Source organism: Amblyomma maculatum, chromosome 2, assembly GCF_055883805.1.
Source record: "Amblyomma maculatum isolate TAMU_Amacu chromosome 2, ASM5588380v1, whole genome shotgun sequence".
In the NCBI taxonomy this organism is placed as follows: Eukaryota; Metazoa; Arthropoda; class Arachnida; order Ixodida; family Ixodidae; genus Amblyomma; species Amblyomma maculatum.
This window is the reverse complement of record NC_139345.1, coordinates 129,035,925-129,048,621: the sequence shown is the minus strand read 5'-3', so window position 1 is coordinate 129,048,621 and position 12,697 is coordinate 129,035,925. Positions and strand designations below refer to the sequence as shown.

At 48.0% G+C, this 12,697-nt stretch overlaps 2 protein-coding genes and 1 non-coding gene across 3 annotated transcripts in view; all 3 read right to left on the bottom strand.

The window, feature by feature from the left end:
• Nucleotides 1-1,729: 1,729 nt before the first annotated feature.
• Nucleotides 1,730-2,481, bottom strand: LOC146199838 (uncharacterized). The gene has a single exon (XM_084592815.1). The coding sequence runs from the start codon at nucleotides 2,309-2,311 to the stop codon at nucleotides 1,730-1,732; it is 582 nt and encodes a 193-aa protein (XP_084448941.1). The 5' UTR covers nucleotides 2,312-2,481.
• Nucleotides 2,482-8,909: 6,428 nt separating this feature from the next.
• The window catches only part of LOC146199835 (alpha-(1,3)-fucosyltransferase C-like), a 39,061-nt gene continuing 35,273 nt past the window's right edge, over nucleotides 8,910-12,697 (bottom strand). The window contains exons 2-4 of the mRNA XM_084592814.1: nucleotides 12,196-12,420; nucleotides 11,245-11,614; nucleotides 8,910-9,654 (exon numbers count right to left, since the gene is read on the bottom strand). Of these exons, the coding sequence (XP_084448940.1) occupies nucleotides 8,973-9,654; nucleotides 11,245-11,614; nucleotides 12,196-12,382 (1,239 nt within the window). The 5' untranslated portion in view covers nucleotides 12,383-12,420 and the 3' untranslated portion in view covers nucleotides 8,910-8,972. The remainder of the gene's footprint in view (nucleotides 9,655-11,244; nucleotides 11,615-12,195; nucleotides 12,421-12,697) is intronic.
• Nucleotides 10,138-10,211, bottom strand: TRNAS-GGA (transfer RNA serine (anticodon GGA)). Its single transcript has one exon. It is a non-coding gene; the product is annotated as a tRNA-Ser (tRNA).

Below are 12,697 nucleotides of genomic sequence, written 5' to 3'. Positions count from 1 at the left end.
GTCGGCTTAGATGGTCAAAGTAAGCAAGGGTGGATGCATCAGACGTGGCTGACTTTAAGCTCTCAAAGGCATTCTGCTGTCGTTGTGTCCACTCCCATGCAAAATTCTTCAATCTCAGTTCACGTAATGGCTATGTGAGGTCGGCTAGATTTCTCAGAAATCTGCCTGAATAATTGATAATGCCTAGCAGGCTCTTTACTTCTTGCGGTGACTCTGGTGTTTTGATTTATAGGAAGGCTATCTTCTTGGGATCAGGACGAAAGCCGTCAGCTGAGAAAACAAGTCCCAAGAAGTGCAGTTCTCGTTGATGAAAGCGACACTTTTTTCCATTGAGTGTCAGTCCAGCTTCTTGGAGTCGCTGCAAAACTGCTTTCAATGAGGCGTCATGCTCCGGTTTTGGTTGTCCAAAACCAAGGATGTCGTCACTAACATTCAGAACATTGGGGATGCCATTGAGCCCTTGGCTGATGGTTTTTTGAAAGATTTCAGCCGCGCTGCTGATGCCAAAGTTCAGACGTTTGTAGCGAAAAAGCCAACATGGGTCGAGACATTTGTGAGCTGCCCTGAAGAAGTGTCAAGTTCCAACTGGTGATATCCATTCTTCAAGTCAAGGTTGGAGAATACTGTTGCTCCATATAAGGCAACAATGATGTCATCCACTGTCGGACACAAATATCGTTCACGTTGAATGGCACTGTTCACAACACGCATGTCAATGCAGATACGAATTTCATCAGGCTGATGTGGTTTGGACACAATAACCACAGGGGACACCCACGGTGTAGGTCCGATGGCTGGCTCTGTGATGTAATCTGAAAGTAGGCGTTCAAGATCTTTTTCTGTGGCATCACGTAAGGCAAACGGAATAAGGCTGTGTGGTTGTGCAACAGGTGGTCGTTCACAAAAAGGTGGATGTGCTGGTTTTTTAGATTTCCAACTCCATTAAACAATTTTGGGAATGCCTCCACGACTGACATGTCACCTGGATTGTCAGAACCTTGGTACGTGATCTGGACAAGCCCCAGGTCGGTTGCTGCTGTGAAGCTTAAGAGTGGTGCACAGTTTCCTGGAATGGCAAAAATGTCTTCTTCAATGCACCTATCTTTGTATCTCATTGTAACAGAGACTTTGCCCAAAAGTTCAAGTGGAGACGTTGATTTGTATAGGAATTCACACTGATGGTTGTTTCTTGGAGATTCACATTTAGGCGACAGCTCTTGAAGTCATTTTCGCCAACAATTGACGCTGCAGCACCCGTGTCGATTACGAAAGTGACTGGCACATTGTTGACAGTGACAATAGCCTTTGGAGATGAACTTGCTTGAGGGTAAGTCATGGCAACAAAAACGTACTCGTCGCTGCTTGGACTGGTGTCACAGGTGGCTGCAGAATCTCTAGTACTTGAACTCTTCTTACTGCAGGCTAACTGTGTGTCTGAGTCATTGTCACAGTCCACTGCGTGTATTGTTCTCCTGGTTGAGCGACAGAATCGTGCAAAATGACCAGCCTTGTTACATGACTTGCAAGTCTTGCCCCATGCAGCACAACTGGATATACCGCCTTCGTGAGGCCACTTGCCGCCACAGTTGCGACAATCTGCTGACGAGGCACGAGGTCGCTGCGGGGTGTAAGCCTGCCGTGGCATCTGCCGTTCATTTCTTGGGTGTTGGCCATGGTGTTGTCTTTCCGTGTGTACTGCGAACACCGCCGCATTGTTATCGACGTGCTTTTAGATTTCGGACACATCCCGTTCGACATCCTCGAGCATTCTTCCTTGCTTAAGTAAGTCTGGTAACGTGAAGGAATGAAGCATGGCATACTTTCGGAGGCGAGATGACGTTGTGGCGAGAATGATTTGGTTCTTGACTTCAGAGTTGACGTTTTCGAAGTTACACTGGCGAGAAAGCTGCCGAAGGCGCGCGTAGAAGGCGTCCAGTGACTCACCAACGTTTTGGTGAGCTTGACGAAATTTATAGATAGCAAATGTTGAGTTCACTCGCGGCGCAAAATATGCATTTAGTTTCGCTCGAGCGGCATCGTATTCTGGCGTCGATGTACTCTGCGTGGTTTGGGTCGTGCTTGTAGCCGTTGCACCTTGCGCAGCACTCTCGGGGAGCGAGCGATATATGTCGTAGACTTCTTCACCGACGTAGTACAAGAGGAGTGCTCTTTTGCGTGCATCTGCCGAGATATCGCAAGCTAAAAGACAGTTTTCGAACCTTTCTATCCACTTTGTCCATTCGTGACCAATATTGTTGTCGTCGGTAGCGCGCAGGTCAAACCTTGGGAAGGCAGGGAGCACATGTGCCATGGCTGCGATTGCCGGTAGCCGCTTGTTGCTGATGGGTGATTGGACGGACGGACTCTTGATGTAGCGGTACTCACATGAGATAAAAGAGCACTTCTGACACCATCTTAGTGCTCCCGGAGACTGTGATGGGGTTCGATTGATCAGATTGGGCGAGACACTGATGGAACGAGCCTGTTAGTTAAGCCGCCATGTTTTTATTCCATAGTGGCCAACAGAGTGGTAACATTCGGCTAGATGCCGATTACAAACACTACACTTTCCCGTTACGCCGAAGCAAATGCACTATCCAATGATACCGCGGCAGAAGTAATCAATCTTTTTCTCGAAGAAATTCTCTTGCGACACGGCGCCCCAGAAGTGCTCGTCACGGACAGCAGAACTGCGTTTACGGCAGAGTTGACACAAGCCATCCTCGAATGCCGTCCTACAAGCCATCGACAAACAACTGCGTACCATCCCCAGACCAAATGACTTACGGAGCACCTGACCAAAACGATCGCGGACATGATCTCCATGTACGTTGACGGTGACACAAGGCCTGGGACGCCATCTTGCCGGGCGTGATGTTCGCGTTTAACACGGTAGTCCAGGAGACGACCAGTGCAACTCCGTTCAAGCTTGTGTGCGGCAGGGAGCCCAGGATGACGCTCAACGCATTGCTGCCTCACGTAACCAACGAGAACAACTTCGACGTCGCCGCTTACCTGCAGCGTGCAGAGGAAGCCGAACGACTCGCACGGCTGTGCATTAAAGACCAACAGCGCACCGACACCCGACGATATAATTTACAACGACGCCACGCAGAGTACAATTCAGGAGGCCAGGTGTGAGTTTGGGCTCGAATTCGCCGCCGTGGACTAAGTTCTGCGTCGATACTTTGGGCCATACAAAATCCTTCGCCGCGTCGGACAACTCGACTATAAAGTCATTCCCGATGATACGACAGCATCACAATGGCGCGCGCGCACCCAGAAATCGTTCATGTTGTTCGTCTGAAGCTTTGTTACGCACGTTAACGAATCCATGGTGTTTAAACTTTGTAATGTTTATGTTTAAGTTGCTTTATTTTGTAACATCGAGGCGATGGTTTTAAGGGGGAAGTAATGCCGCGAAACCTTCAAAACTGTATTTATAGTTTTTATCAGCCGCCGGCATGTGGCCTTATCACTGTGATTCTGGCACACATGTCAATTCTGTATTCTTTGTTAATGCTCGATGTCGTGAGATGCACCTTTATCAGTTGCGTTGTCGCGCAAGATGCGCCGAGATCTTTCTCAAAGGTCGAGGCCACTCGCGTATGTTTCTACAGTGTTCCAGGTTGTGCTAGTAACAGTTTGCAACGTTATTAGATGGTTCTGAGCCATCTTTAAATTGAGCATTAACGTGTGCGACAGGAATTCTTAGTTCGACGATCGACGATCATGTTTGTTGCTATCACCGCCGAGGTGTTTAGTTCTTCTGCGGACCCACGTCAGCCCAATCAAGAGTTAATTTCGGCACTATCACGCGTGTGTTCTCTTTTGGTGTCTATGCCCTTGTCATACTAAGTGATAATATTGTCCGCCACATGGGCATGAAGCCAGATCCTGAGAAAACCGTGGCTGTGGCGTCCTTCCCCCCCCCCCCCCGCTTCGTACAAAGAACCTGTTAGAAACTTTCTTGATCTCTTCGCATAATTCAAACGTTTTGTTCGCAACTTACCCAGATCGCAGCTCCACTTATCCATATTACGAAAGACAGCGAGCGTCGACTTTGTATGGAATGAGAAGCAAGAGCCAGTATTCAGCCAACTAAAGCAAGGCCATTTATCACCACCTATATTAGGCCATTTCGAGCAAGATGCTGACACTGAACTACATACGGACGCCAGCAACAAAGGGCTAGGAGGATAGCGCTTATCGAGTTATTGCGCACGCAAGCCGACCTCTTTCCAAGGCGAAAGACAAATTACTCGGCAACAGAATAATGTCTCGCCGTCATCTGGGCCATAACTATCTGTATAGCCACTCGTTTTGTGTGGTCACCGGCCACCATTCGCTGTGCTGGCTGGCCAATCTTAAGAATCACGTGGGCCGGCTTGCAAGGTTGAACCTTCGGCTGCAGGAGTAAAAAACTCACGATCGTGCATACATCCGGAAGAAAACATCATAATGCTGACTGCTTGTCTCAAGTGCCTGTGGGACTGTCGCCAGGAGACGCAGATGATAAGACAGCTTCCTTGGTGCCTTAAATACTGACGATATGGCAGATCCACAGCTTCGTCAACCTATGGCTCATCTAGCAGGAAACGAAAATGCGGTACCTCGGATTTTCCTGTCTATTCAACCTGCATTTAAAGTTCGGAATGTTGTCTTGTACAAGAAGAATTTCGAGAGCAGCCAGAGATTGTGGCTTCTTGTCATTCCGGAATACCTGCGCAGTGAGGTCACTGAATCCTTCTTCGACGATCCTACCGCTGGTCATCTAGGATACAGCCGAATGCTTTCACGTATTCGGGAAAAATATTACTGGCCGAAACTTGCAAAATACGTGCGCCAGTATACAAAAACCGATCGCTAGGGCTAATGAAGAAAAATACCTCCTACGCGGCCGGCGGGTATTCTCCAGCCAATCGAACCACCGAGTGTGCCGTTTCATACCATTGGAATGGATTTTCTGGTCCCACTTCCGACGTCGCAATTAGGCAACAAGTACATTATCATAGTGACGGTCTATCTAACGCGCCGCGCGCAGTCTCGCGCACATCCATCGGGGACGGTTGCTGAGGGAGCCAAATTTTTCATTGATAACATTGTCCTCCGGCACAGCGCCCCAGCAGTACTGATTACTTACCGTGGCACCGCGTTTGTGGCGCAACTCAGATCTTGCGTCTAACCTACATAATTATTCATTGCGTCGGTGAACATAATTACGAAGTGCTTCCCTATGTAACGCAACCGTCGTCAGGCCGTTCCTGGCGTCCTTATATTGTGCACGTAGTGCGGCTTAAGCCGTATTATCAGTGACCACCGTGAACCGTTCCTTCTACTAGCCAATGTTTCGAGACCCCGTGTATTTCTCCGCAGTATTTAATTCAATTTGGGTTTACCATAGGAACGATGATTCCTTTCGGAGGGAGGTAGTCTAGCTGAAGAAGAGAAAGGGAGAGCTTTTTTAGAAGAATGAAGACGCTGGTTCGCGAGTTCCTTGCGGCGTTTCTGGGGCTCCTCGCCGTCTCGTTGGTTCCTGCTGCTGCCCTGCTGACCTGCGGTCGTTGTTGTCCTGTCCTCAGGCTAGGACATGACAGTATAAAGCCCCGCTTTAACCGAGCCGCATGAAAGGGGTTGCGTGGTTAATGATAACGTGAATGCAAGGGTTTTGGCAGGCCTACTCTTATATCACCCTCCGGTATGAAAGAAGAGGCCAGAGTTGGCAGCTTCTGCAAAACGTAATGTCAGGAAGCATGCGTCACACTTAGTACTCAGCCATGTCAGCTGTCAGCTACCGTCTCCCACGTAACGAAAGGGTTACGGATGGACGGAAGAAAACGAACCGCGAGCATGAGCCATTAAAGCATTCCGCTTGGGAGCTTTCGACTAACTAAGTCGACTGCAAAGACTGCATCGACACGTCTTGCGAAGGAGCGCCGTCGCAACGCGATGGCGCGACATCGTAAGCTACCAGCCAACATAAAAAGCACTGCTTTAACCGAGCCGTATGAACCAGTCTGCATGGCCTAGGGATAGTGTAAATGGAAGGGTTTTGGCAATCTGATTCTGATATCACCCTCCCACACGAAAGGAGAGGCCCTAGTTGGTAGCTCCTTCCAACGTGATGCCAGGAAGGCTGTTCCAGCCTTTGGATGTAACGGATGGACGGTTACCGGTAGTATGAGCGATTAAAGGCTTTTGCCTTAAATATTACATCAAAAAAACAAAAATAAAATATAATAAAAACAATAAAGGACTTCAAAGCTGCTGAACCAAGTGTGGACTGAAAATTTTGGTGGCGGGCGACCGAGCGCTACATCGAACACAACCAGCGTCACGTTGAACGCATGGAAGCTCACCGTCGTTTTAGGTGGTGGTGGTAAAGACATTTGCTGCCTCTAAATATGGGGACGTTTAAGCTGTGCCTTTAAAGGTACGACGTGATAGCGTAGGCTACCCGCCCACATATAAAGCTCCACTTTAACCAAGCCGCTTCAACGTGCCTTGGTGACCTATAGGGTAATCCGGATACTAGGGTCCTGCTAGGCTGATTCTGACATAACCGTACCATGTGAAACGAGAGACTCAAGTGGGCAGCTCCTGCCACTGCGCCACGGTGCCACGCCGATGGCTTAAATACCTAGAGTAGTGCAGCTTTCGCTACAATGAACCCAATGGTTAGTGGATGAAACTTTATTTGATTCACTTGGGTAGCTCGATGAGGGTGCGAAAGGACGAGGGTATGAGCAGCACGGCGACAGCTAGGCCTTCGTACCGCTCTAGATGACCGGGCGCATTTAGGCCGTGGCGGCATTCAAGGCCTACTCCATGATGCGAAGTTGTAGCTCCGGTTGGGAGCTGCGCAGAGCAGCCTCCCATCGCTCCTCTGATTCTAACCTTCTAAAGGGGAGTTTATATTTGTTCGGGCAAGTTTGGTGAGTGTGCGCGATATCCGCTCTGGTGCTTGGGATAAACATAAAAAAAAAAAAACTGTAAAAACGCCGCAGCAGTCCTCCCCGTGCAGTTTCTGCAAATGCCCTCTAAATGTGGGGAGCAAAAAGACCAGGGAACAAACCTTTGACAATAAAAAGGTAAACGGTTAGCATTCAGCATTCGACCATCGACACGCAGTGTCCTGTAATGCACTTAGACGAGCTGCCCAAAACTGCACAGTAGTAATAGTATACAACATTTATTTGGGAAAATGGGTTATGGTTTAGGGCGAGGTTGGTCGGGTCCTAATTCTGGAACTCCGTTGGCTGATGACGCTCCTCGAGTTCCCGCAAGCAAAGTCCTTTGTGTCACATGAAAAGGGCCACCTCCCAACCTGCCCACGTTGGGTTTTCTTTACGAGGTATGGCTCCGTTTTCTTGGCAAGTCCATATTATATGGTAAAGGTCTGCTTTTTGGCAGCAAATTGTGAATTCAGCTTAGAAAGAACCCGGACTAATTGCGTGCAGTCTAGCTGGGCTATGGACAATGGACAAGCTATGGACTATGGACAAGCTAGTAGGACAATGTTTGTAGCCTGAGGTGTGCACACCTCTGATTTGTCGAGTACTTTAGCAGGTGCTGGGAATAGTCTCGCTAGGCGGACGTGTTGCAGTACCTTGCGATATGCAGTGAGGGGCTGAGGTTGGCCATGTGAAGGGAATGACGAGGGATCCCGAGAGAGGAATGCTCGGGCTGCAGCGTGTGCACAATCGTTTCCCTGAACTTCTCGATAAAGCGGTACTGCATAGACAGATCTGTTTGGTTTGCTTATGGGTATTAGCACCCTAACCGACTCAGGCTATGAGAGAGAGGCCGTAGTGGAGGGCTCCGGAAATCTGACTCCCTGGGGACCACACTGACATCGCACAGCGCACGAGTACCTTGTTTTTCCCCTCCATCGAAAAGCGGTCGCCAAGGCCGGGATTCGATCCCGCTTCTTTGGGTTGAGCAGTCGAGCACCCCAACTACTAAGCCACAGCGGCGGGGCTAATAGCCAATTAGTTTAAATGGTAACTTTTATTTGCCCTGGATAGAGTTAAGCAGTTCCCTCTCTGTAGGCCTACGCGGGTCCCGGGGATGACCGTTCACTGAGGCCAAGGTGTAACATCGAGATCTTCCATAGAATTCAATAAATATGCCTATCTATCGAGATCTTCACGCTGAGGCAGGACTATAGTATGGCCTCTGACATCTATTGTTCACACGGGCTACAAAAGTTCTTGAGCTGTTCATCGGATACCCTTTACCGTCATATGCTGCCGTGTACGAGCTCCTTGTTCTCACAAAGTAATTCATTCGTGGGGTTTCAAAATTGCGTATCACATTTCCACAGGTCCTGTTTCTCTTCTGCTCTATAATGCAGAAACCAAACATGGTAAACTGAGAATCCCTCCCTTTGGCGGGTAATTTTGTAGCATGCTTGTGGAAAAGCACGGGTGGGAAGAAAACTTTTTCCGCGCTCAGTTGTAACATTATGGCTGCTTTCTGTACTCCATGACAGCAATTGTGTCTATATTTTTTCACGTACTGCTGATCACACATGGCCCGGTAGGACCTTTAAAGTTTTTCAAAGCACATAGGTACTTGAATGTATAGCTCACCGCGCTAAAAACTAATACAACATGTGCACCTGATGACATGCAGCCAATTCTAGGGCTCCACCATTTGAGGCAGGTGTACTAACAATCAGCATTTCAACATTAACCGAGCCATTTCACCATTATCCGAGCAGTTATCTCGTGTACTTCGCAGTGCACCACTCAAATTTCTACTTCCAAAACGTGCGCTTTCCCCAAAGCTAGTTTCCTTCAAACTAGTGCTCACTCTCAAGAAAGAAGTAATCCATTTTTTGTCCTTGTCCTTCTTAGGTAGCCTACACCGTCTCCCAGAGCCTTTCATGGCTCACTACTGCCTTGTTTACGCCATATTTGGAGCGAACGTATGCATGTCATGGTAGGGCACCATAAATTAACTTGCGATTACTCTTGCATGGTGTTACCATCTCTGCTCCAGGCCCAGCAGCGCGACGAAGTGTTCCACCAGTGAAGTAGGTCTGCGACCACCGACGTCTCTCTGAAGGAGGCGCTGTGCAGCTTCCTGCAGAGTTCACAGTAGGTATAGTACGTCCACGGCTTCACCTCGTACTTGCTTTTCCACTTAAGGTAGCTGCTGTAGAGGCTGAAGTTATTCGCCACTTTCTCAAGGTATAGTGCTAAGTGCTTTGGAGACCTGAAGCTCAAGGCATCGATGAAGGAACCAGGTGGCGCCACACTGCTGTAGTTAGCCCCACCGAACACCACGGGGACGATGTCGTAGTTAAGTACCTTGAAGAGCTTCTCTGTGACGTAATCCTTGCAGATGCAGTTCTCGAAGGACAAGTAGAAGTAGTAGTTTCGGGCGAAATAGCGGTAGCAGGCGGCTTCCCTTTTGCGAGAGCACCACTTGTCACCACATTCGCCATATACGTCTACGTAAATGTGTTTACGTAGCTCGTGTACGAAGTACTCCCGCTTGCCCGATGTTTCGCAGTTGCTGACAGCCCAGACACCAATCTTTGACTTCCTTTGCCAGAGTCGCTTCATGGCTCGCGTAGAGGTCACCTGACGGCCAGATTGCTTGATTATGACTTGGCCGTAGGTGTCTAAAACGTCAGAATCAAGCCTGCGGATAGAGTATAAAACAGGAAAGCATATCAATTAAATAGACATAAATAATCAGTTCTTATTTCCCCCTTCAGTCGCATCTCAAATCAGCAGCGCCTATTGTAGCTTTTCATATTTGCTCGTGAGTTATATCACGTGCCTCGCAGAAAAGCATATTATGAATCTGTACACCTTTAGTATTGATGTAGGCGCCCAAGGCATTTGCTTCTGCTGCGTTCATGGAATTCCTACTCATTTTAGGCATGAAGACTTAAACGTCCTTACTTTAGGCAGATCAGCAACACTAGGAATGATTACGAGCCACACGTTGTGGCGGAGAACTAAACCCCCGAAACTCCAACTCTTTCACATAGGGCGTGAAGCTCAGTACAAAGAAGTAATAAGGGAGTAATTACTCATTGCATCCACCCAAGCGCAGCCATATGGCTACAAAGGAAAGCTATACAGCTTTCTCAGAAACTTCGTAGTTAAAGAAAAATTCATCCTGATCCGGGAATCGAACCCGGCACCACCGCCTTTCCGGGGCAGTCGCTCTACCGACTGAGCTAACCAGGACGGTCAGCAGATCAGATGGTAGGGCGAGAGCGAATTGATCTATAACTCGAAGTGGGAATGGTGTTGGTCAAATATTTAGCGGAATCCCCCAAGGTGGAGTAGATTTGTAATAAGGGAGTAATTACTCATTGCATCCACCCAAGCGCAGCCATATGGCTACAAAGGAAAGCTATACAGCTTTCTCAGAAACTTCGTAGTTAAAGAAAAATTCGTCCTGATCCGGGAATCGAACCCGGCACCACCGCCTTTCCGGGGCAGTCGCTCTACCCTCCGGGGCTGTATAGCTTTCCTTTGTAGCCGTATGGCTGCGCTTGGGTGGATGCAATGAGTAATTACTCCCTTATTACAAATCTACTCCACCTTGGGGGATTCCCCTAAATATTTGACCAACACCATTCCCACTTCGAGTTATAGATCAATTCGCTCTCGCCCTACCATCTGATCTGCTGACCGTCCTGGTTAGCTCAGTCGGTAGAGCGACTGCCCCGGAAAGGCGTTGGTGCCGGGTTCGATTCCCGGATCAGGACGAGTTTTTCTTTAACTACGAAGTTTCTGAGAAAGCTGTATAGCTTTCCTTTGTAGCCGTATGGCTGCGCTTGGGTGGATGCAATGAGTAATTACTCCCTTATTACAAATCTACTCCACCTTGGGGGATTCCCCTAAATATTTGACCAGTACAATGAAGGTTCTAAACTCCGTGCTAATGATGCGTATATACCGCTCTCAAAGTGCCAGTCTCATTCATACCTTGGTTTAAATATTGAAGGTCCGTCAATAATAAAGATTGACAGCAAAAATGTTTTCGTGTTATGTATGTGCTAGTTCGCGCAGCTTGTGAAAATTGCCTGAGACGAAAATAGGCAGAGGTGAAAAGACACGCCCTCATCTTTAATAAATATCATGAAATTCAGTCAAGAGATATATATTAATTTTGAACCCCTTCGGCACTTCTGTATCGAGCATGTGCATAGATACTGTGCTGTCTTCAGTCATTTCCTTCTTCAAACAAACCTAAGCCTACATGATGATTCACCTGTAGGTAAAAGTCCAGTTGATCGTATTCTTGAGGTCTTTGAAATCGTCCACAGGAGTGTGCCAAGGAGGCTCGAGGGACCAGAATACCCACTTCTGGAACGGGGCCCGCTGTTTCGGCATGCGGCTAGGGTCGAGGTCGTGACCGTAGAAAACCACGGCGTCGGAGATATTCAACGCATGACGGTCATTTGTGATGTAACAGCGATCGGGGCAACCTGTGTTCTCAAGGTCAGGATCTCCCTTCTCTAAATCCGAAAACCAACTGCCATAAATTTTGGTCCAGAAGAGAATCCTCGGTAGGTCAGGCTGTCCATCACGCCTTGTGCGGTGGAAGAATGCGGTCCAAGGCCTGTCGCCGGCCGGATTATCTGCGAGGAGAATGTTATTGGCAGGCTGTGCTAGATAAGCAATGGGATTAGAAAATTTGTAGTTTATCATGCTGAAACATCATTAGCGCATGCACTCCAACTGCAGCAGCAATCGAAAAGGCAGTTTGAAATACTGAAGAATTGCTCTGCCTTACCTGTTGTATGTCGTCTACTAACACATGGATAACACATTTTAACTTGTGAGTACTACAAATGCTCTTCAATGCACAGCACCTCCTGATATAGCAAGGAGACACATCTTCTCTTGAATGCTGGTAAACATCTTTCAGCCTAACATTCGCTGTCATGTATTCTGCCATTCGTATTTTGGGCAGTCAGCTAATTGATCGAAATATATCTGTGTGAATGACCATACCCAAATGTTCATTTTATTTCCAAGCGCGTACATTAAATGCCATGGTGAGATACCGCATGTGGGCTTCAGTTTGGCATCAACGTCTTTCTTTAGTTCATGCGGTGTACTTCTGCTCTCAGCTCAAGACGGTTTATTTTGCCGTTTCATCAACGTTCTTTCTGAACGAAAGAAATGAAGAATGCCGGAATACCTAGCACATACATACCTGTAGTGGCCGCCTTGAGTATGCCGCCGCTGCCAGTGTCATTTTGCGCTGTGTGGCTTCCGGCGTAATATGAGATCCCCAGTGGCGCTGGCTCTGTATAGTTCCCAGCGTCGTAGAGCAAGAATGTGACGTAAGCTATCAATGCCAGTGCCATAAATGCGGCCGCCGAAATCCCCGGCCGCATCATCGCTTCTCCGATTCATTGGTTGCATAGGATCAGAGTTGCTGAAGGAAACAAAAGACCACTAATTATGTGAAGCTCTGCACACTCTTACCCGTGGTATAAAGTCTGTTTACCAGTATGCCTATGAAGCTGCCCAAACCACGCATGCAGAAGTCCTCATGGTCTCCTTCTACCACAGAGGAGTAACAGGGCTGCGATTGGCTAAATGTATCTTAAAGCTACGAACGTTAGCTGTTCCATTTAACTTATGCAGGATAAATGTGCTCGCGTAGTCAGTGCATCATGTAATGCCTAAACCCGTTGATGTTTACCTGTTGC